At 42.6% G+C, this 22,661-nt stretch overlaps 2 protein-coding genes across 5 annotated transcripts in view; one reads left to right on the forward strand and one right to left on the reverse strand.

Annotated features, from left to right (window-relative positions):
• The window catches only part of CMC2 (C-x(9)-C motif containing 2), a 46,755-nt gene that overhangs the window by 20,226 nt on the left and 3,868 nt on the right, over nucleotides 1–22,661 (reverse strand). The window contains exons 2-3 of one of the 2 annotated variants that reach the window (XM_011942149.1): nucleotides 6,761–6,847; nucleotides 2,512–2,627 (exon numbers count right to left, since the gene is read on the reverse strand). In XM_011942149.1, the coding sequence (XP_011797539.1) occupies nucleotides 2,512–2,592 (81 nt within the window). In that variant the 5' untranslated portion in view covers nucleotides 2,593–2,627; nucleotides 6,761–6,847. Of the gene's footprint in view, nucleotides 1–2,511; nucleotides 2,628–6,760; nucleotides 6,848–12,467; nucleotides 12,544–22,661 lie in introns of those variants that run through there. The other variant, XM_011942148.1, reaches the window with a different exon arrangement.
• CENPN (centromere protein N) overlaps nucleotides 12,538–22,661 on the forward strand; it is a 24,627-nt gene continuing 14,503 nt past the window's right edge. For all 3 annotated transcript variants that reach the window (XM_011942145.1, XM_011942147.1, XM_011942146.1), the window contains exons 1-3: nucleotides 12,538–12,977; nucleotides 17,604–17,784; nucleotides 19,838–19,883. In XM_011942145.1, the coding sequence (XP_011797535.1) occupies nucleotides 17,614–17,784; nucleotides 19,838–19,883 (217 nt within the window). In that variant the 5' untranslated portion in view covers nucleotides 12,538–12,977; nucleotides 17,604–17,613. The remainder of the gene's footprint in view (nucleotides 12,978–17,603; nucleotides 17,785–19,837; nucleotides 19,884–22,661) is intronic.

Genomic DNA, 22,661 nt, shown 5'->3' on the forward strand with positions numbered 1-22,661 from the left:
CTTACCACATGACCTAGTCATTCCATTCGTAGGTATTTACCCAAGAAAAATATAAAGATGTCCACACAAAGACTTGCACATGATGGCTGGGCACGATAGCTCATGCCTATAATCCCAGCACTTTGGGGGGCCATGGCAGGTGGATCACCTGAGATCAGGAGTTTGAGACCAGCCTGACCACCATAATGAAACCCCATCTCTACTAAATATACAAAAATGAGACAGGCATGGTGACACACGCCTGTAATCCCAACTCCTCGGGAGGCTGAGGCAGGAGAATTGCTTGAACCCAGGAGGCAGAGGTTTTAGTGAGCCAAGATTGTGCCCCTGCACTCCAGCCTGGGCAACAGAGCAAGGCTCTGTCTCAAAAATAAACAACTTGTGCATGAATGTTCATAGCAGCTTTATCCAAAACAGCACAGCTGCAAACTGTTTATTTGCCTAATGTCCATCAATAGGTAAATAAACTGTAGCATATCCATACAATGAAATACTACTCAGAAATAAAAATAAATGAACTAATGACATGTGCAACAGCATGTATGAACCTCAAAAACATATCACGGTTCAAAATATAGGAATATACAATATAGGCTGGGTGCAGTGGCTCAAGTCCGTAATCCCAGCACTTTGGGAGGCCAAGGTGGGAGGATCATCTGAGGTCAGAAGTTCAAGACCAGACTGCCCAACATGGTGAAACCTGTCTCTACTAAAGATAAAAAAAACTAGCCAGGTGTGGTGGCGCACACCTGTAACCCCAGCAACTAGGCAAGTTGAGGCAGGAGAAACACTTGGACCCGGGAGGCGGAGGTTGCAGTGACCCAAGATTGTACCACGGCACTCCAGCTCGGGTGACAGAGTGAAGCTCCATCTCAAAAAATAAAAAAGAATATACAATGCAGTGTACATTTCTAACAAATTCTAGAACTGCAAAATTCATCTGTATCAACAAAAAGTAGATCAGTGGTTACCTGGGCAAGAGGTAAGGGTTGGGGACTCACTGCAAAGGGGCACAGGAAACTGATAGAAATGTTTTAGATCTTGACTGTGATGGTGGTTGCATGGGTGTCTATATTTGACAAAACTCATCAAACTGTACACTTAAAATAGATGCATTTCCTTACATGTAAATTACACCTCAATAAAGTTAATTTTTTAAAATCCATCTTTAGTTCCAGTGATTCAAGAAGAAATCCATTTGAAACAAACAAAAAAAATGTTTAAATAGATTTCTGTTTAAAATAGTCATGGATCAAAAAGCAACATACAAATATAAACATAAAACAAAGACTACTTAAAAGCAAGGATTCAAAAACTCTGGCCCTTAATTTGATTAACCTAGGAAATAAATATGAAGAGATAATATCCTTATTTATGTCTAGTATTACAAAAAGCACAACATACATCTAAAGGGCTATACTGGCAAAATTCTCAAAACAAGACTGAAATGTTATTCCACAGACTCTCTTTCCCTCCACTGTGCCTCTCTGTTGCCAGATCCCCTCTCCTTTTCTGTCTCTGACTGTAACTGACCATAAACAAATTGAAATATTCTACTTTAACACAAATAATTAGTTCTTGTTCTTTAAACAGTGAACATATATAGTTTTTACTTTAAAAATCGAAACTTTATGTTTTACTTATGTAGTCTGGCTCATTTTGATCTATATGTATAGTGAAAATAGCCCCAAAAATAGTGTCATCGACAACATTCTTTGAACCAGTAAAAATATCTGACTTCACATTTTATAAGTACTACTTACCACCTTACTTTTGATCTATAAATTTTACTCATTTAAGTGATACTTACTATTATTATAATTTGATATATCTACAGTTTATGGATATTATGAGAAAAACTATGCATCATGCAAAGCTAAAGAAAAAACAAATGCTTCTTGTAACAACGGTGTCATATATCAAACATATAAGGAAAAGCTAAATATTCAACAGCTATAAAAATATCAGCTTGATTTAATGCATTCCAAATATGGATGGGCTCCTTTTCTATTTTGGTTTTAACCATGTAATTTTACTTCCACTCCACTAACAACTGAACACATCAGATTAAGCCAATCATAAATCTAGTTAATGTCTAATTATGTAACACATTTCTATTACCATTAAACAGAATGGTAGCCATCAAAGAGCAGATACTCTTAGAACAATTCCATTATAATCAGAAGAGTCAGCACTGAATATAATTGTTCTAGTGCCCTATAATTAGGAAAGAGAAAGTATTTCATTGTAAGAACATGGATTCCAACTGTTACATACCAGTTCAGACGTTACCTAACAAACTACCATGTTTGATTTTTACTAATCATAAAAGGAGGTAGTTTGTGTAAAAAAAAAAAAAAATTTCACACATATCAACTGCTTATCTTGACTAAACTCAGACTCCTTACTAAGACATTATCATTTCCTTCTATTAACAGAGATAACATTTTACATCAGTGTGTTATACCTAAGTTTCATTTTGGCTGTACAGTCGTTTTTCTGAACTCTTACATTTTTGTGACATTCCTTAAGCAAGTTAATCAAGACGTTGCATTCTTCAGTGTGCAAGTGTGGAGATAAGTCAGGATGCATCTTTAGGAGATGATGATGGATCACAGCAGTGCAACCTGTGGATACAAGAGTGTCTTGAATATGCATGAATACATTTGTTATGCCACCTAAAAGTATCTTCAGTAAGAACCTTCAGTGACCTTTATCAGAGAAGTATGTTAACCACTAACCAGCTGTGTGACCTCAGGCAAATTATTAAACTTGAGCCAAAGCTTTCTAAATTCAATGATTTAACATATTCAGCAAGTTATCAGTAGTGTTTAGAGAACCTGCAGGTTCAGGAGAAAAGCAGGAAGCCTCAAGAGACCCAATCCCAGAAACAAGTGCTAAAGCAGAAATAGCTTGCTTATATTAATAAGTGTGACTTCAAATATTTTTGCCACATTCCCGAAATTAACAACTCATTTTGTTCAGATTTTTTAAGAGAATTGGCTTATTATTTTAAAATGTATATTATTCTGAGGGTTAAGGGGTCATTAGTCTCACATTAGTGTGAATATAGATTGCTTTTTTCTTAATAGCTGGCTGAAAAAAAAACTAAACAATGAAATGACACCAGAAGTTGTGAAAAAAATTTCAAATTTAACAGATATAGCCAAAAAACTAATTATTACACTGAAAACATGCAGCTGCAATCTCTGAACTTAAGCTTAACTGGTTCATTCACAAAGTGGAAAATTAGCAGCCAAGGTCAAAGGAAAAACATTATGGGCAACTGTTCTTTTTTTTTTTTTTTTGGTAGTCAGAGGTCTTGCAAGTTGCCCAGGCTGGTTCCAAACTCCTCTCAAGTGATCCTCAGCCTCCCAAAGTGTTGGGATAGCCATGAGCTACCGTGCCCCACCTGGGTTTAACCTATTTTTTCTAACTCAGAAATGATTACCAAAAGAAAGAACCTACCAGTTGCTTTCATTTTTTAAAAGCTCCAAATAGAAAACAGGAACCAGCTCACATCCATTACGATGGCTAATGCTGAAAAAACCCTGAAAGTAACAAATGCTAAAGAAGATGTGGAGAAACTGAAATTCTTGTGCACTGTTGGCGGGCATGTAAACTGGGATAGTCACTGTGGAAACCAGTATAGCAGTTCCCAAAAAATTAAAAATGAAGTTACCATATGATCCAACAATTCCACTTCTGGCTATATTCTCAAAAGAATTCAATGCAGGATTTTGAAGAGATATTTGAACACTCATGTTCACAGCATATTATTCATAATAATTAAAACATGGAAGCAACCCAAGAGCCCAACAGATGAAGGGATTAGCACAATGTGGTATATACATACAATGGAATACTATTCAGCCTTAAAATGGAAGGAAATTCTGACATATGCTACAACATGGATGAACTGTGAGGACATTCTGAGTGAAATAAGCCAGTCAAAAAACATAAATAGGCCAGGCGCGGTGGCTCAAGCCTGTAATCCCAGCACTTTGGGAGGCCGAGACGGGCGGATCATGAGGTCAGGAGATCGAGACCATCCTGGCTAATCCAGTGAAACCCCGTCTCTACTAAGAAATACAAAAAACAAGCCGGGCGAGGTGGTGGGCGCCTGGGTCCCAGCTACTCGGGAGGCTGAGGCAGGAGAATGGCCTAAACCTGGGAGGTGGAGCTTGCAGTGAGCTGAGATCTGGCCACTGTACTCCAGCCTGGGCAACAGAGCGAGACTCCGTCTCAAAAAAAAAAAAAAAAAACATATATATAGGGTTCAACATACGCAAAATAAATGTGATTCACCACACAAACAGAATTAAACAGAAAAACCACGCGATTATCTCAATAGAGAAAAGCCTTTGATAAAATCCAACATCCCTTCATGATAAATACCCTCAACAAACTAGGCACTGAAGAGTACACCTCAAAATAGTAAGAGCTATCTATGACAAACTCACAGCCAAAATCATACTGAACAGGCAAAGATGGAAGCATTTCCCTCGAGGATCGGAACAAGGGAACAGGATACCCACTCTCACCACTCCTATTCAACACAGCACTGAAGTCCCAGCTTATAATAAATAAATTATTTATTATACATAAATAGCCTTATTTATTCCAAGAGAAATAAAAGGCATCCAAATAAGAAAAGAAGTCAAACTGTCTCTCTTCACTGATGATGTGATTCCATACCCAGAAAACCCTCAAGACTCTGCCAAATGACTTGAGTAGTTTCAGGATACAAGATCAACATGGAAAAATCAGTAGCATGTCTATACACTAATAACTTTCAACCTGAGAGCCAAATCAAGAAAGCAATCCCATTTTCAACTGCCACCAAAAAAATAAAATACCTAGGAATACATCTAACCAAGGAGGTTAAAGATTTCTACAGGAAGAACTACAAAATACTGCTGAAAGAAATCACAGATGACACAAATGGAAAAATATTCCGTGCTCATGGATTGGGGAAATCAGTATCATAAAATGGCCATATTGCCCAAAGCAATCTACAGATTCAACACTATTCCTATCAAACAACCAATGGCATTTTTTCTCAGAATCAGAAAATGCTATCCTAAAATTCATATGGAACCAAAAAGGGGCTCAAATAGCCAAAAGAATCCTAGGCAAAAAGAACAAAAACCAAAGGTATCACATTACCCTACTTCAGACTAAGGCTACAATAACTAAATCAGCATGCTTCTCCTACAAAAACACACACATGGAGCAATGGAACAGAACAGCCCAGAAATAAAGCCACACACCTTCTGATCTTTGATAAAGTCAACAAAAAGAAGCAATGGCAAAAGGACTTCTCATTCAACAAATGGTGCTGGGATAGTTGGCTAGCTATATGCAGAAGAATAAAAGTACACCCCTACCTTTCATCATACATAAAAAATAACTCTAGATAGATTAAAGATTTACATAGAATGCCTCAAACTATAAGAATCCTAGAAGAAAACCCAGGAAACACCATTCTGGACATTCACCTTAGGAAAGAATTAGGACTAAGTACTCAAAAGCAATTATAAGAAAAACTGAAACCTAATTAAAGATCTCAAAACAGGAAAAGAAACTATGAATAGAATAAACATAACCTACAGAATGGGAGAAAATATTCACAAACTATGCATCCAGCAAAGGTCTAATATCCAGAATCTATAAGGAAATTAATTCAACAAGCAAAAAATAAATAATCCCATTAAAAAGAGGGCAAAAGGCCGGGCGCGGTGGCTCACATATGTAATCCTAGCACTTTGGGAGGCTGAGGCAGGCAGATCACAAGGTTAAGAGTTCGAGACCAGCCTGGCCAATATGGTGAAACCCCATCTCTACTAAAGATACAAAAATCAGCGGGGCATGGTGGCGGGCGCCTGTAGTCCCAGATACTTGGGAGGCTGAGGCAAGAGAATGGCTTGAACCCGGGAGGCAGAGGTTGCAGTGAGCCAAGATGGCACCACTGCACTCCCGCCTAGGCGACAGAGCGAGACTCCATCTCAAAAAACAAAACAAATAAACAACAACAACAAAAAGTGGGCAAAAGACATGAACAGCCACTTCTCAAAAAGACATACAAGTGGCCAAAAAACATGAAAAAATGCTCAACATCACTAATCATCAGAGAAATGCAAATCAAAACCATAATGAGATACCACCTCACATCAGTCAGAATGGCTATTACTAAAAGTCAAAAAAACACAGATGCTGGGGGAGGCTGTGAGAAAAGAGAATGCTTATACACTGTTGTGAGAATGTCAATTAGTTCACCCACTGTGGAAAGCAGTCTGGAGATTTCTCAAAGAATTTAAAACACCTACCACTTGATCCAGCAATTCCATTACTGGGTATATAGCCAAAAGAAAATAACCGTTCCACAAAAAGAGAAACATGCACTCATATGTTCTTTATAGTTCTATTCACAATAGCAAAGACATGGAACCAACCTAAGTGTCTATCAGCAGTGGACTGGATAAAGAAAATGTGATACATATACACCATGGAATACTAAACAGCCATAAAAAAGAATGAAATCATGTCCTTTGCAGCAACATGGATGCAGTTGGAGGTCATTATCATAAGTGAATTAATGCAGCAACGGAAAGCCAAATATGGCATATTCTCACTTGTAAGTGGGAGCTAAACACTGGATACTCACAAACATAAAGATGGCAACAGAAGACACTGGGAACTAACAGAGGGTGGAAGGAGGGTAAGGGCTGAAAAACTGTTAGGTACTATGCTCACTTACCTGCATGACGGGATCAACTGTACCCCAAACCTCAGCATCACCCAATGCACCCATGTAAGAAACCTGCACATTACTTACCCCCAAAATCTGAAATAAAAGTTTGAAACTATACATTTTTTGACAGGCAAGTATTTTAACATTCCACTTACATGAGGCACCTAAAGTAGTCAAAATCAAAGAGACAGAAAGTGGAATGGTGGTTACCAGAGGGAGGTGGAAGGGCAGGAGGAGAAGAATGGGTAGTTACTGTTTAATGGGCAGAAAGTTTTACAAGATAAAAAATATTATGAAGACAGACGGTGGTGATGGTTGCACAACATTATTAATGTATTTGATACCATTGAACTGTGCATTTAAATGGTTAAGATGGTAAATTTTATGTGTATTTCACATACAAATTTTATGGTAGGTAAATTACACCTCAAGCTGTTAAAAAAAAAATTGTGAGAAATTCAAACTGTCCATCCACCTGCCACTCAACAAAAACAAAAAATTATCTGAACAAATAATTCCAAAGGATTACAGCATGGCTACTATTTCAATTGCAACTTATAAAAATGTAGTAGGTCCCTGTTCTATTCAGTAACTACTAAACACACACACACAGCTGAAGACCACAAATAAAGCCACTGCACCCAGCTAAGTATTTATTTGCAATGAAAAAAATGCAGCCAAGCTCAAATTGTTTGCCTGCCACTGACTCCAAGATCCTTCCAATGACATCTATTTTTTGCCTTAGAAAAATTAAGTTTCATACAGTTCAGCAATTTAAGTCATCTAATATCATACCAATATTATGCACCTACATTTATGTGAAGTGTTAGTTATCTGGTTTCTGCCTTATTTTTTATAGGCCGGGCGCGGTGGCTCACACCCGTAATCTCAGCACTTTGGGAGGCTGAGGCAGGTGGATCACCTGAGGTCAGGAGTTCAAGACTAACCGGGCCAACATGCCGAAACCCCATCTCTACTAAAAATTAAAAAAATTAGCCCGGCGTGGTGGCGGGCGCCTGTAATCCCAGCTACTTGGGAGGCTGAGGCAGGAGAATCGCTTGAACCTGGGAGGCAAGGTTGCAGTGAGCCAAGATGGCACCACTGAACTCCAGCCTGGGTAACAGAGCAAGAGTCCATCTCAAAAACAACAACAACAGAAAACAAACACTGGTTTAATCACTAGAAAATGTCTCTAACATTTTCTAAATGTATTTGACAAAATATTTTTGCACTTTTCTATCAACCGGCACTCAAATGTGTGCCTTTACAATACAGAAACAAGCTTATGATGTACCGAAATGACTTCTTTAATTGACAAATACCTGGGAAGACACTGACTGAGATAATATTAACAGACGCAAAGATGTATATAAGCCTAAGTACATAAAATGGTATATATTTTCCTCCCTCTATAACAAGTTTACCTCAAATACGTATGCTATTGTCGATCTGGGTGGTGTACCAATAAAACGTCTTCCCTTCTAATTCTCATTATTTAGTTTTACTTTTAATTGACAAATAATAATTGTATATATTTATGAGGCCCTTCTGCTTTCTTAGCTTAGATGACTATGTCAAAGAATAAAATGGTTTAATTTCATTTCCTTTTCCTATTCTTGGTAAGAAAGTACTACTTAACCTAAAGCTCTGAACACTCACCTTATCCCTCATCCAACAGATTCCCTGCTTTCCCTGTCACTTCTTTCTTTCTTCTGCCATATATTTTTAGCTGGATAGGCTCTTCCTCCCCCTGCCTTCTATATACCCGTCACCTATGCTGCCTTCCATCCACTTTGTGTCACTTGGTGCATACACAGATGTACTGCTGTATTCTGGGGTATAATACATGAGGTACAACTGTAAAACAATGGCAATGTTCTCTCAGAACACATGGAATTAAGTGCGGATGTCTTCCAGTACTCACCTTTAAAAGACTATTCTAGTAACACAATTTAACTCAAAATACATTTTACGAACTGAAGAAAAGCTAAATATGTATTCCATACTCTAATTCTTAAAATTTCTTCAAACTCATAAGAAGGTATCATTATTAGTTTAGAAAATAATTTGTTGAACACTTGCCACGTGCTAAGCACAAGTCTTATAATGCAACAACCCTATGAAACAGGTAGCCTTTTAAATTCAGATGAACCATGAGAAATTGTCTTTTCACAGGTCAAAATATGCACTGCTCACATTTTCATAGAGAAACTAAGCCCCAGGTCACACAGCAGTTAGCTGCAAAGTTACAACCCAACATAATCTCTAACCATGACAGATTTTTAATCCATGTTCAAAATAGGAGAGGCATGCCTTCATAGCAGTTTGTGAATGAAATAAATTCAAATGGAAAAAACTATTCCCAAAGAGCTTCTAACTGACTACAAGTTCAACAGGTAGTCATTCTAGGCCCAAGTTCCAAAGCAGCCAACATATTATTCTGTAAGTGTGGAAATAGTGAGTCTGTCAAGACACACACAAAAAGAGAAGAGTATTGTATTTGTCATTAGTCAGCTACTCATAAGTTATGTCATTTTGGTTACTAATCTGAGAGCTGAGTCTCTCTTCCATAAAATGGAATTTGCTCTTGACCTATATCTCAGTGATGGCATGGGTTTAAAATAACTTATGTGAAGCTGGAAGCAGTGGCTCATGCCTGTAATCTCAGAACTTTGGGAGGCCAAATCACTTGAGGTCAGGAGTTCAAGACCAGCCTGGCCAACATGGTGAAACCCAGTCTCCACTAAAAATACAAAAATTTGCTGTGTGTGGTGGTGGGGGCCTGTAATCCCAGCTACTTGCGAGGCTGAGGCAGGGGAATCGCTTGAGCCCTGAAGGCAGAGGTTGCAGTGAGCCGAGATGGCACCACCTGCACTCCAGCCTGGGCGACAGAGTGAGACTCCATCTCAACAAATAATAATTACAGGCCGGGCGCGGTGGCTCACGCCTGTAATCCCAGCACTTTCGGAGGTCGAGGCGGGCGGATCACAAGGTCAGGAGATCGAGACCACGGTGAAACCCCGTCTCTACTAAAAATACAAAAAAGAAGAAGGGCGCCGTGGCGGGCACCTGTAGTCCCAGCTACTCGGGAGGCTGAGGCAGGAGAATGGCGGGAACCCGGGAGGCGGAGCTTGCAGTGAGCAGAGATCTCGCCACTGCACTCCAGCCTGGTGGACAGAGCGAGACTCCGTCTCAAAAAAACAAAACAAAAACAACAACAAAAAATAATAATAATAATAATTACAAACATCAGCAGTATGATGGAAACGAGAGTGAAAGAACATAAGACCTCGTTCTTGGATGTTTCCAGTGAAATAGAGAGAGAGGGATAAATTCCATTCAAACTGTTATTATTTGAATAGAGTAATATTTAATTCCAGTGCAGACCCCATGCCAGGCTGCTCCTGGGAGCGACCCCAGGGGCTGCCTGCGGAGAAAGGCATAACTACTCTGACTTCCACCAAAGAGTCTGTCAGTCTCATCTTTACACTGGCATTTGAGAAAACATCAAAAGGGTAAATTTGTCACGATTTCACCACCTCCCTCCTCAATCCAGCCCCATCCACTGTGTGTATGCACACGATACCAAACAGTCCACTGAAATCCCTTAAAATTTTCAGCTGTCAAATGTAGTTTGATAGCTAAGGGGCCCATAAGGGCAATTTTAACTTTTCCTGGGGAGTAAGCTGAGAGGGTAGAAGCGGTAGGGTACTCTTAGTGAAGGTATAAAAAATTATAGCTTTATTTTACTCACTCCTTCAACCTTAGTCTACCGACTGAGGTACAATTTTCCTCAAGAGCAGTCTAAGACAGATTTCAACCACCAGGTGGCACAATTTTAGAAAATAAATCAAGAGCGCTGTATTAACTCTAGTATAAAGAAAACGGGTAAGCATTCTAGCAAATCTATAATCACAAGGAAGAACCCTGTATTTTAATGCCAGTTGGCTTTTCTTTAGAAAGATTTTCCTACTGTGCGGCTGTACGGGAAATTTACACTACAGTTGTAATTTCTAATGTTATTGCAAAACATGCAAAAAACAAGGCCAGAAAAGTCTGTTGTTCACGGTCTGAAGAATCTGTTCTCCAGAAAAAAACTGTAAACACTCCGCTTTCTAAAATACATTTTTTTAGGCTGGGCGCAGTGGCTCACGCCTGTAATCCCAGCACTTTGGGAGGCCGAGGTGGGCAGATCACTTGAGGTCAAGACCAGCCTGGCCAACATGGTGAATCCCCGTCTCTACTAAAAATACAAAAATTAGCCGGGCGTGGCCTGTAACCCTAGCTACTCGGGAGGTTGAGGCACGAGAATCACTTGAACCCGGGAGGTGGGGGTTGCATTGAGCCGAGATCGCGCCATTGCACTCCAGCCTGGGCGACAGAGCAAGACGCCGTCTCAAAATAAAAATAAAAAATAAAAATATATAAAAATAAAGAACATTAAACATTTTTAAAGCCTACATTTCGGCCCTGGTATTAGTTAAATAATTATTTTTCAACTTTTCAAACTATGAGCCATACTGCAGCAGAGGTAGCAGACACAGTCAGGGACTGCCTCCCCTGCCCACTTCCACTTATCACAGCGACTTCTCACAGAACCAATTCTGAACCGATACCACCAAGAATGTGACTGGCGCTAGTACTGTAGACCCCATGCCAGGCTGCTTCTGAGACGGACCCCGGGGGCTGCCTGGGGAGAAGGGCTTAACTACTCTGACTTCCACCAAAGAGTTTCTCAGTGAAAGCGACCTCGCAGCTTTCCCTGAATAAACATTACCAGGACTTAACAAGGTGCCGAGCACTCTGCCAAAATCATGTGAATTTCAGAGGGAAATACTAGTTCATACATCTCAAGGAACGCACAGGCTCGTGAGGGAGCATTCTTACAAATGCACGTGGTAAATGCCCAATCCATGTTCGCTAAATGTCAGAAACTGACAACTAGTTCAGACCTCAACGCAGCAGGAAAAGGATGAAAAAAAACTCATTTTAAATCAACTAAACAAGTGCAAAAGGCATGCATATACAGGAGAGGAGATACGAATGGCATCACAACACAATTTCTTTGCCATCGAAAACTTCCATGCCTTTAAGGTTTTCAATGAAGACTTCCAAAACTGATTTATTTAAGACTCTACATAAAACGCCTGATCTTTAAACCCAAGAAAAGAAAGGTGAGTGTATTACTTTCCTTGGGGGGGGAGGAGGTACTAAAAGGGAAAAAAGAGTAAAGTGTACTGACCGCCACAGGGCACTGCAGCTGAGACGTGCTTGAACGGCGCCCGTTTTCTACCTGCAAATTCTCAACTGCTAGATAAACAACAACAACACTTTACTGGGCGCTCGTCGTGTCCAACCCTGCGTTGAGGGCTCCATTCCTCAAGGCTCATTTTACAGGCGAGGAAGCCCCAGCTCCGGGAGGAAAGGAGCCCGCCCAAGGTCACTAGCCAGTGAGTGGCGAGCGGATTGCAACCCCGAGCGACGCCCAAGGCCGCTCTCAGCCACCAGCACGTTCCAGCTAGCGCCCAGCCATCTCACTCGCAGCCTCCCCAGCGCAGCAGCCCGGCTATGGGCCTGCGGCAGTCGGGTCTTCCGGGTCCCCATCTCCTGGGGCCGACTGGCAGCAGGAAGGGACTCGGCGGGACGCGCTGTCAGGGAACCTGAGGAGGGACAACGGACAGCGCTCGCAACGGCCCGGACTCCCAAGACTCACCGGACTCGCGGCCACACCGGGAGAACTGAAGCGGCAGTTACCAACGGAGACGCCCGACCCGAAGGCCGGCTGCCCGACACCGAAGGCCAGTGACGCCCTCCACCGCTCCACGGCGGTCCGGGCTCCCCGCCCCCGCTGCCCGAGGGCCCCGAGGCGCATGCGCCGCCTGGCCTGGACGGGCCCATTTCCGTCCGTCGTGGGGGGAGACACAGTGAGTCCACTGAGGCACGACAGCGTCTAAGTCACAAGCCGAGCACACAAGCCAGACCCTAACGGAGCCTATGTGTAAGTCCACTACTGGTGCAAGGCTGTATACTTCTAAGAACAGCCGCGCGGGCGCTCGGCGACCTTCGCTTCAGTCGCTCCCCCGTGCAGCCCCCTGTGCCCAAGACTGTTGCTTGCGCTCCGCTGGGCGGGGCTTGGAGGTGACGAGAACTGCAATTGGTGGCTTTGAAGGCGCGGCGGGCGGGAACAGCTGCCGAAGAGAGAGACTGAAGGAGATGTGGGCCGGTAAGAGAGCCCCGGGTGGCATTGGATCGGGCCCGGGAGGGTGTGGGGCCTTGAGGAAGCCAGATCCCAGGCCTCGGGGAGCGGCTTTTTCTTAATTGTCCTACGTTGTGAGGCTCAAGATTGGCGCTGGGGCTCGGGGCGGGGAACTACCATTCGGGCCGAGGTGAGGGGGCGATGACGCTGTGCCGCACGTGACGTCACCGCGCCCGCGGTGGGGCGCGTCGAGCCGTACGTAGGCACGCGACTGCGTCAGAGGCGGGCCGTGTGGTCATGTGACCAGGGGCTGCGCTCTCCGAGCGTGGGGTTACTTCCTGGCCCAGAGTTGCTTTTCTGTCACGTCGGCTTCCGTCGTTTTTCGTCCCTGTAGCCTCTTGCGTTGCACCTCGCGCTGCCTGTTGGAGCTCTGCAGAGGTGTGTGGCTACGGGAACGTTACTTAAAATGGATCTTTTTGATCATGCGTTCCACAGACCTTGAGTATCTACCGTATGCCAGGCACTAAAGCCCTAGGAAGTACAAAGAAAGTTTAAAAATGGGGCGGGGCGCGGTAGTTTACGCCTGTAATCCCAGCACTTTGGGAGGCCGAAGCGAGTGGATCACGAGGTCAGGAGTTCGAGACCAACCTGGCCAACATGGTGAAACCCCGTCTCTACTAGAAATAGAAAAATTAGCCGGACATGGTATCAGGTGCCTGCAATCCTAGCTATTTGGGAAGCTGAGGCAGGAGAAGCGCGTGAACCCGGGAGGCGGACGTTGCAGTGAGCTGAGATAGCGCCACTGCACTCCAGCCTGAGCGACAAAGCGAGACTCTGTCTCAAAAACAACAAAAAAAGGAAAGTTTAAAAATGGTCACAGGGGTAAACTTTACTAAAGGGATTTCCATCTTAATTGGTGAGATTGAGTGCGCTCTACCAAATTTCTTTAGACTGGCGTTCTGCAAACTTTACCCGGAATTAATCATCTGATGTACTTTTTAAAAGATGCTGAATCTCAAGCCCTCCTTGCGCCCTCCCCACAGTTTAATTTGATAGGGCTCAATATTCAATTTTAATAGCCTCGCCTCGCCTTTGTGTGTTTTGGTTTTTTGGGTTTTTTTTTTTTTTTTTTTGAGACAAGTCTTGCTCTGTCGCCCATGCTGGAGGGCAGTGGCGCGTTCTTGGCTCACTGCAACCTCCTCCTCCCGGATTCAAGCGGTTCTCCTGCCTCAGCCTCCCGAGTAGCTGGGACTACAGGTGTGCGTCACGACATCCGGCTAATTTTTGTATTTCTAGTAGAGACAGAGTTTCACCATGTTGGCCTGGGTGGTCTCGAACGCTGACCTCAAGTGATGCATGGTGCCGGGCGCGCTCCTGGCCCCTCGCCCCTGTTCTTAATGGGAGAGGTGTTGATTTGATGTTTCACTGACTGTTGAATCCCAGTTCACCCAGGTTGTTTCCTCAGGCATTCATTCCACAAGTATTTATCAAGGACGCAGTAGACTGTTCTTGGCTATAGTGACGCCTTTCCGGTCGAGGAGTATAACTGTGAATAAAAACATCGCCCTGCCCTGGAGCTCAATTTTAGAAACAAGAAAATTTAAAAAGATAATTTCAGATAGTTCCGTAAAGACAATTAGCAGTGGATGGCTTGGCGCAGGGGCTCACGCCTGTACTCCCAGCACTTTGGGAGGCCGAGGCGGGAGGATCACTTGAGATTGGGAGTTCAAGACCAGCCTGACCAACATGGTGAAACCCCATCTTTACTAAAAATAGAAAAGTTAGTTGGGTGTCATGGTGCACACCTGTAATCCCAGATACTCAGGAGGCTGAGGCAGGAGAATCATTTGAACCTGCAAGGCAGAGGCTGCAGTGAGCAGAAATCACGCCACTGCACTCCAGTGTGGGCAACCAAGCAAGGCTGCATCTAAACAAAAGGAAGAAAAAAAAAATTAGCAGTAGAGAGTGGGGAAGTAACTTTTGGTTGGGTGGTCAGGATAAGTCTGAGGAGAAACCATCTAAGCTAACACCTGAATGACAAGAAGTCACTGGAGAGAACATGTGCAGGAAGACCCTTCTAGGCAGCCGTAACTGCAGGCACAATGGTCCTTCCCCAGAGAGATTATTTAACTAAGAGACTAGTGTAGCTGGAAGCTCAGAAAATCAAGGAGAGGGAAGCGGGGGCCATGCAACACGGGGCCTTGTAGACCATGGTGAAGGCTTTAGATGGTCCAGTAACTACACAAAGAAACAAATCCGACTCCTGTTTCGTGATCCTGATTCTGTTCCTACGGCCTTAATTCAGTTATTTTTCTCTTTCTAAACTCCTAATCCTTCCTAATCCTTCCTCTTTGTCTTTGTTTTACTGTCATGTTCAGTATATTTTTAAAATACAGTCAACTATCTATTTCTTTTCAGAAGTAGACAAGGATAATTTTTCAGCTTTTAACAAATAAGGCACAGCCAGGACTCTTGTAGGAAGATACTTCTTTGTCCCTGGAATTCCCAAAGTTGTAAAGGAAACAGATAAGACTACAGGCTTGTGTCTTAAACACAGACACCCAAGGTCTATGTGTGCCTTCCTAGAAGATACACTGTTAAGGGACATTAAAGTATGCAGGTGGTACCCTGCATTGTTTAAAAATCACGTTTGCAGACCGCGCGTTGGCTCACACCTGTAATCCCAGCACTTTGGGAGGCCGAGGCGGGCAGATCACTTGAGGTCAGGAGTTTGAGACCAGCCTGGGCAACGTGGTGAAACCCTGTCTCTACTAAAGACACAAAAATTAGCCAGGTGTGGTGGTGCACATCTGTAGTCCCAGCTACTTGGGAGGCTGAGGCAGGAGAATCACTTGAACCAGGCGGGGGAGGTTGCAGTGAGCCGAGGTCGCACCACTGCACTCCAGCCTGGGTGACACAGTGAGACTCTATCTCGAATGAAAAATAAATATCACGTTTGTTTGTTTTTTTGTTCTGTATTTGAAGAGAGAGAGATGCTCACCGGTGTCCCCAAATAAAGTAGCAGAGGTGAGATCAGCTGTCAACATTGGCTCACAACTTCTGCCCAGAGGAAAAGAATAAAAGAGCTCAGAATCTTCCTTCCTTATTCCTTCAGCCGCTAGGTCATTCCTCTGGAGATTATACCCCTTGCCTATTGATGAGGGAGCCACACTGGATTTGGGGCTCGGGACCTTATAGACAGTTGAAGAATCTCACCTTCAGGCATGGGCAGGAGAAGTGAGGGAGGGAAGAGCTCTTTGTTCACAGGTAGTGCATTAAAGGACTAAGAGACAGCAATCCACTGCACCGCTAGCTCTTAGCATGTCCTGTGGACTCACAGATCCAACTGTTTATTCAGTATCTCCTTTGGACTCTCATCTTTATCTTAATATTAACAGATTGAGAACAGATTTCCAGAATTCCTGAGCTTTCTTCTGCCCCTGTCGTAGTCTTGACCATCTCAGCTAATAGTAACTTTGTCTTTTAGTTCCCTGGTAAAAACCTTGGTTTCATCTTTGGTTCTTTTCTTGATCTAACACCCCACATGTAATCCATCTAGAAACCCCGTGAGTTCCCTCTTAAAAGTGTATCCAGAATCTGACTTCTTCCCCTGCCTCACTAACCTCCAACCTCTGCCCTCGCCTCCTTACGCTGTGTTCTCAGTATAGTAGCCAGATTGATCCTGGCAGAAAAGCTAAACGAGAGCATGTCCTGCCTGTGCTCAGCACCTTGCAGAGTGAAAAAAGCAGTGATCCCTGCAGTGGCTTTCAGGGCCCTCCATGATCACTGACCTCACCTCCTTCTCTATGCCTCCTTCCTGTCTCTGCTGTCCCCTCACTGGAGGCCACCCTTCCCTGTTCCTTGAAGGCCCCAAGCAGGCTCTTGCCTCGGGACTTTTGCACATGCTGTTCCTTCTGCCTGGAAAGCTCTTCCACCACATGACTCCTTCTCCTGCAAGGACTGCCCCAAAGTCATATTCCCTATGAGGCCTACTTTCTCCAGCACTCCCACCCTCAACTCAGCCTGCCAAAATTATTTCATTTTCTCCAGCACTCCTCACTTTTAACATAGTTTGTGATTCCTCTGTTGTTTCTCTCTCCCCACTAGAATGGATGCACCATACTGGAACAGATGTTTGTCTTTTTGGCCGAAGATATATCTATCCCCAGTGCCTAGAAAAGTGCCTGGCATGCACAGGTCCTCAGTAAGGGGTTACATGAATCAATGAATGAATGAATGATTTATATATCATTGCTATCAAAACATCAAAATACTCTAGCCAGAAAAGGAGAGATAGCACTAATTTTTAAACTCTGAAACATTTAAATATACATTAAGGAGAAAATAATTAAATGCTCATGCTAAAACACTGCAGAATAGCTGAAAAAGTGTAAACATTTAGGTGTTTGACCTACAAATGAAAATCCCAGCTAAATATGCTGATGGCCAGGCGCGGTGGCTTATGCCTGTAATCCCAGCACTTTGGCAGGCTGAGGCGGGTGGATTGCGTAAGCCTAAGAGTTCAAGACCAACCTGGGCAATGTAGTGAGACCCTGTCTCTATTTTTCATACGTGTGTGTGTATGTGTAAATAAAAACAGACAAGTATTGTATTTGGTTAATACTTTGTTGTGCTGTTTTTGTTTTGTAAAAGCACCAAAGAGATGGATGAGACTGTTGCTGAGTTCATCAAGAGGACCATCTTGAAAATCCCCATGAATGAACTGACAACAATCCTGAAGGCCTGGGATTTTTTGTCTGAAAATCAACTGCAGACTGTAAATTTCCGGCAGAGAAAGGAATCTGTAGTTCAGCACTTGATCCGTCTGTGTGAGGTAACAGTGTTAAAAATGATGAATCTTGAACACAGTGATACCCCTTTGGGTTTTTCTTTCTTCTATTCCTTATCCCAAAAGAGATGTAAGGTAGCTGCTAAACTATTAGTGAAGTGATGAGGGCTATATACAGCTGCAGTGGAAATAAACCTAATTTTTAATTGACCTTTTCATCTTAAAAGAATGCTTACAAATCAGTAAGATGGAAAAAGTAAATATCATAGGAGAAGAAAAAACAGTACAAATTAAAATAATGAGCAGTGTTTTTTGCATTTTTTTTTAAAATCTATCAAATTATCAAGGAAGAAAAGACAGCAACACCCAAATGTATTGGCAGAGTTGTAAGGAAAGAGACCCTGTCTTTCATGTGTATTTATCTACTTAATTGCTTATTGTTTTAAACTGTTTTCAGACTATCAGAAAAGTTGCAAATATAGTTCAAATAATTTTCTTATTCCAATATACCCATCCCTCCTTCACTTCTATTTATTTATTTGTTTATTTTTGAGACAGTTTTGCTCTGTCATCCAGGCCAGAGTGCAATGGCAGAATCTCAGCTTACTACAACCTCTGCCTCCCAGGTTCTAGCGATTCTAGTGCCTCAGCCTCCTGAGTAGCTGGGACTACAGGCACACACCACCACACTCGCTAATTTTTGTATTTTCTATAGAGACGAGGTTTTGCCATCTTGGTCAGGTTGGTGTCGAACTCCTGACCTCAGGTGATCCGCTCACCTTGGCCTCCCAAAGTGCTGGGATTACAGGTGTGAGCCACCATGCTTGGCCTCCTTCGCTTTTAAATAAATATACTTTTTGACCTAGCATTTCTACTTACAGAAATTTATGATGAGAAAATAATAAAAAATAAGGAGGTATGTATAAATATTATAATTGATAAATATTTAGTTCTATAAATCAAGATGCACTGTAGCATTGTTTTAAAAACAAAACACGTTCACATAAAGATGTGTGTACTAATGTTCACAGCAACATTATTCATAAAAGCCACAAACTGGAAACAACCCAAATGTCCATCAGCAGGTAAAGAAATGAACAGATTGTGATGTATCCATACAGTGGATATACTCAGCAATAAAAAGGAATGAAGTATTCATAGATGCTAACATATGGATGGATATGAAAATAATTGTACTGAGTAAAAGCCAGACCAAAATATGAGTACATACTTATGTTAACATTCATATAAACCTCTAGAAAATGTAAACAAATCTGTAATGACAGAAAGCAGATCAGCGTTCGCCTTAGGACTAAGGCTTGGGAGGTAGAGACATGGGAACCAAGAAGAGTGGAAGGAAGTGGGCGGTGATAAGAAAGGGACACAAGATTGGACTCAGTGGCTCCTGCCTGGAATCCCAGCACTTTGGAAGGCCAAGGCAGGCAGATCATTTGGGGTTAGGAGAGCAGCTGGCCAACATAGAGAAACCCCTTCTCTACTAAAGATACAAAAATTAGCTGGGCGTGGTGGCGCACACCTGTAATCCCAACTCCTCAGGAGGTTGAGGCAGGAGCATCACTTGAACCTGGGAGACAAGGTTGCAGTGAGCTAAGAGTGCACCTTTGTACTCCTGCCTGGGCAATAGAGCAAGACTCTGTCTCAAAAAAAAAAAGAGAGACACGAGAAAATTTGGGAGGCAGTGCTGGTGGATATTGTCACTATCTTGACTGTGGTAATGGTTTTGTGTGTATATTCATAAGTCAAAATGTATCAAATTGTATAAATATATTTAAAATATATTTTTAAACAGTTTAATGGATGATAATTATACTTCAATAAAGTTAATTTTGTAAAAATCAAAAAGTTAACAGTGATGAATGAGGAATAAATTATGAGAGAAGGTTGTGAATGCCTGGGCTAAGACATGAATCAGTAAGAATGTCCGTTGGTTAACAGGAGAACAGATTGGAGACAGTTTGTCAGTAAAATACTGAGAATGTACTAATAGTCTGTTCTAACCAATCCTAAAATGTGTTTTAAATGGGATAGAACCAAACCTGTCAACCACGGTTACTAAATAATTTGTTCTCTCTTTTAGGAAAAGCGTGCAAGTCTCAATGACGCTGCCCTGTTAGACATCATTTGTAAGTTTTAGTGATTGGTATTTACACTTAACTGATCAGTTTCATCAGAGGCAATTTTGTCACCCAGGCTGGATTGCTTTAACGCCATCTCAGCTCACTGCGACCTCTGCCTCCTGGATTCAGGTGATCCTCCAACCTCAGCCTCCCAAGTAGCTGGGACTATAGGAGTGCACCACCATGTGTGGCTAACTTTTTGTACTTTTTGCCACGAGGTTTTGCCATGTTGCCCTGGCTGGTCTCCAGCTCCTGGGCTCAAGTGTTCCTCCTTCCTCAGCCTCCCAAAGTGCTGGGATTATAGGGGTGAACCGCTGTACTTGTCGCAGAAGCAATTTTGTATATAAGGCCTCAGATCCTAGAGTTGAGGAGACCTTGTTTCAAATCCCAGTATGTCACTCAGCTGTATGTTCTTTGACAAGTTGCATCACCTTTCTGAGCCTCAGACTTCAAGCAGAGATAATAGTACAGTATCTACTTCACAAGATTCTTGTTAGGATTAAATGAGGTAGAGCCTGAGAAGCTGTTAGCATGGTAACTAGCAAAAGTAAATGTTAGGCTTTGTATTACTCAGGTTGCCAACTTACAACAGCTCAACTTAAAATTTTTCAACTAGTATGAAAGCAGCAGACATTCAACAGAAACCATACTTTGAGTTCACATATGACCATTCTTTTCTCACTTTCAATACAGTATTTAGTAAATTACATGAGGTATGCAACAGTTTATGATAGAAGACTCTTGGATGATTTTGCTCAACTATAGGCTATAAGTGCTCTGAGCACACATAAAGTAGGCTAGGCTAAGCTAAGCTTTATGAAGGTTAGGTGGATTATTTTCACCTCAAGGTGGATTTATCAGGCATAGCCCCATCATAAGTCAAGAAGCATCTGTATTATTACTATAGGATTTGAAAATAACTTTCTGAAAATTTGTTCTTATTACAGTGTAGCTTCTCACCTCTCCTCCCTTCCATTTCATTGATTTTTGTCTCGCTTTCCTGTCTATACTTTTTCAAGATGTCTATTTTTTTAATCAGAAGGCAGCATAATGTAGGGGCTGAGAACACAGGCCCTGGGGCCAGATTTCTTGGGTTCATTTCATGGCTCCATTACTGCCTCCCTGTGAGCCCTGTAGGAAGTTGGTTAACATCTCTGTGGCATACCAACATCTCTGGTATTATCATTTGATCCATCTGTATAATAGTGATAATATTACATAAGGTTATGGTGAGAATTAAATAAGAGTACAAGTTAAATACTTAGAGCCTGGTATTAACTAACTGCAATCATTATGTATTAGCTGTTTTCTATAAGTGTAACAGAAATTATCTTTATTAATACTTTGCTCCAACTCATGGCATGCTCTAATTCATGCTATTGCTGAATTTAGAGCATCTGCCTGTGATTTAGTTTATCTCATTTTCAGTGGTTGGATTCTCTCAGGCATAAAAGGTGGATCCACACCATTCCCATTTCTCATACATTCATTCAAAAATTCATTAAGCACCTGGCTGGACACAGTGGCTCACACCAGCACTTTAGGAGACCAAGGCAGGTGGATCACCTGAGGTCAGAAGTTGGAGACCAGCCTGGCCACTATGGTGAAACCCCATCTCTACTAAAAATACAAAAAATTAGCCAGGCGTGGTGGCAGGTACCTGCAATCTGCTACTCAGGAGGCTGAGGCAGGAGAATCGCTTGAACCCAGGAGACAAGAGGTTGCAGTGAGCCAAGATCGTACCACTGCACTCCAGCCTGGCGACACCAGGAGACTGTGTCTCAAAAAAAAAGAAAAAGAAAAGAAAACTTGGAAACCTGGTCTGAGGTCCAGAGACACAGACAGGTCAGTGCAGAGAGAGTTTTAAGCCAGAAGGATGAAGGGATATGGTTGAACTTGCTAACTTCCTAGATCCATTTCCACTCCAAGATACTCCAAGTTTGTAACTCCTGAAAGGTGTTTTCTGTCATATACTTAGTCATTCATTCATTCATCAAACATATACTGACGCCTGTTGTGGTGGTGTGGGACACCTGGGAGGCTGAGGCAGGAGGATCACTTGAGCCGCGAATTCAAGTCTAGCCCAGTTAACGTAGTGAGACCCTGTCTCTTAGAAAAACAAAACAAATACTGAGTGCTTGCTTTATGCCACACAATTTAGACCCGGGACTACAACAGTTAACAGGTCCCTCATTTCCATCAGTCTAATTGGCAAGACAGGCAGTGTACAAATGACCATCTAAATAAATAATGTGGCCGGGCACAGTGGCTCATGCCTGTAATCCCAGCACTTTGGGAGGCCTTGGCGGGTGGATCACCTGAGGTCAGGAGTTTGAGACCAGCCTGGCCAAGATCACATCACTGCACTCCAGCCTTGGCGACTGAGCAAGACTCCATCTCAAAAAAAAAAAAAAGAGACTGGGCGCAGTGTCTCACATCTGTAATCCCAGCACTTTGGGAGGCCTTGGCGTGTGGATCACCTGAGGTCAGGAGTTCAAAACCAGCCTGGCCAACGTGGTGAAACCCTGTCTATATTAAAAATGCAAAAATTAGTTGGGTGTGGTGGCAAGCACCTGTAGTTCCAGCTACTCAAGAAGCTGAGGTAGGAGAATTGCTTGAACCCAGGAGATGGAAGTTGCAGTGAGCTGAGATCACGCCACTGCACTACAGCATGGGCGATAGAGCAAGACTCCATCTCAAAAAAGAAAGAAAGAAAGGAAGAGGGCCGGGCACGGTGGCTCAAGCCTGTAATCCCAGCACTTTGGGAGGCCGAGACGGGCGGAT

The sequence above is a fragment of the Colobus angolensis genome, unplaced genomic scaffold (assembly GCF_000951035.1).
Source record: "Colobus angolensis palliatus isolate OR3802 unplaced genomic scaffold, Cang.pa_1.0 Scaffold207, whole genome shotgun sequence".
NCBI classification, from domain to species: Eukaryota; Metazoa; Chordata; class Mammalia; order Primates; family Cercopithecidae; genus Colobus; species Colobus angolensis.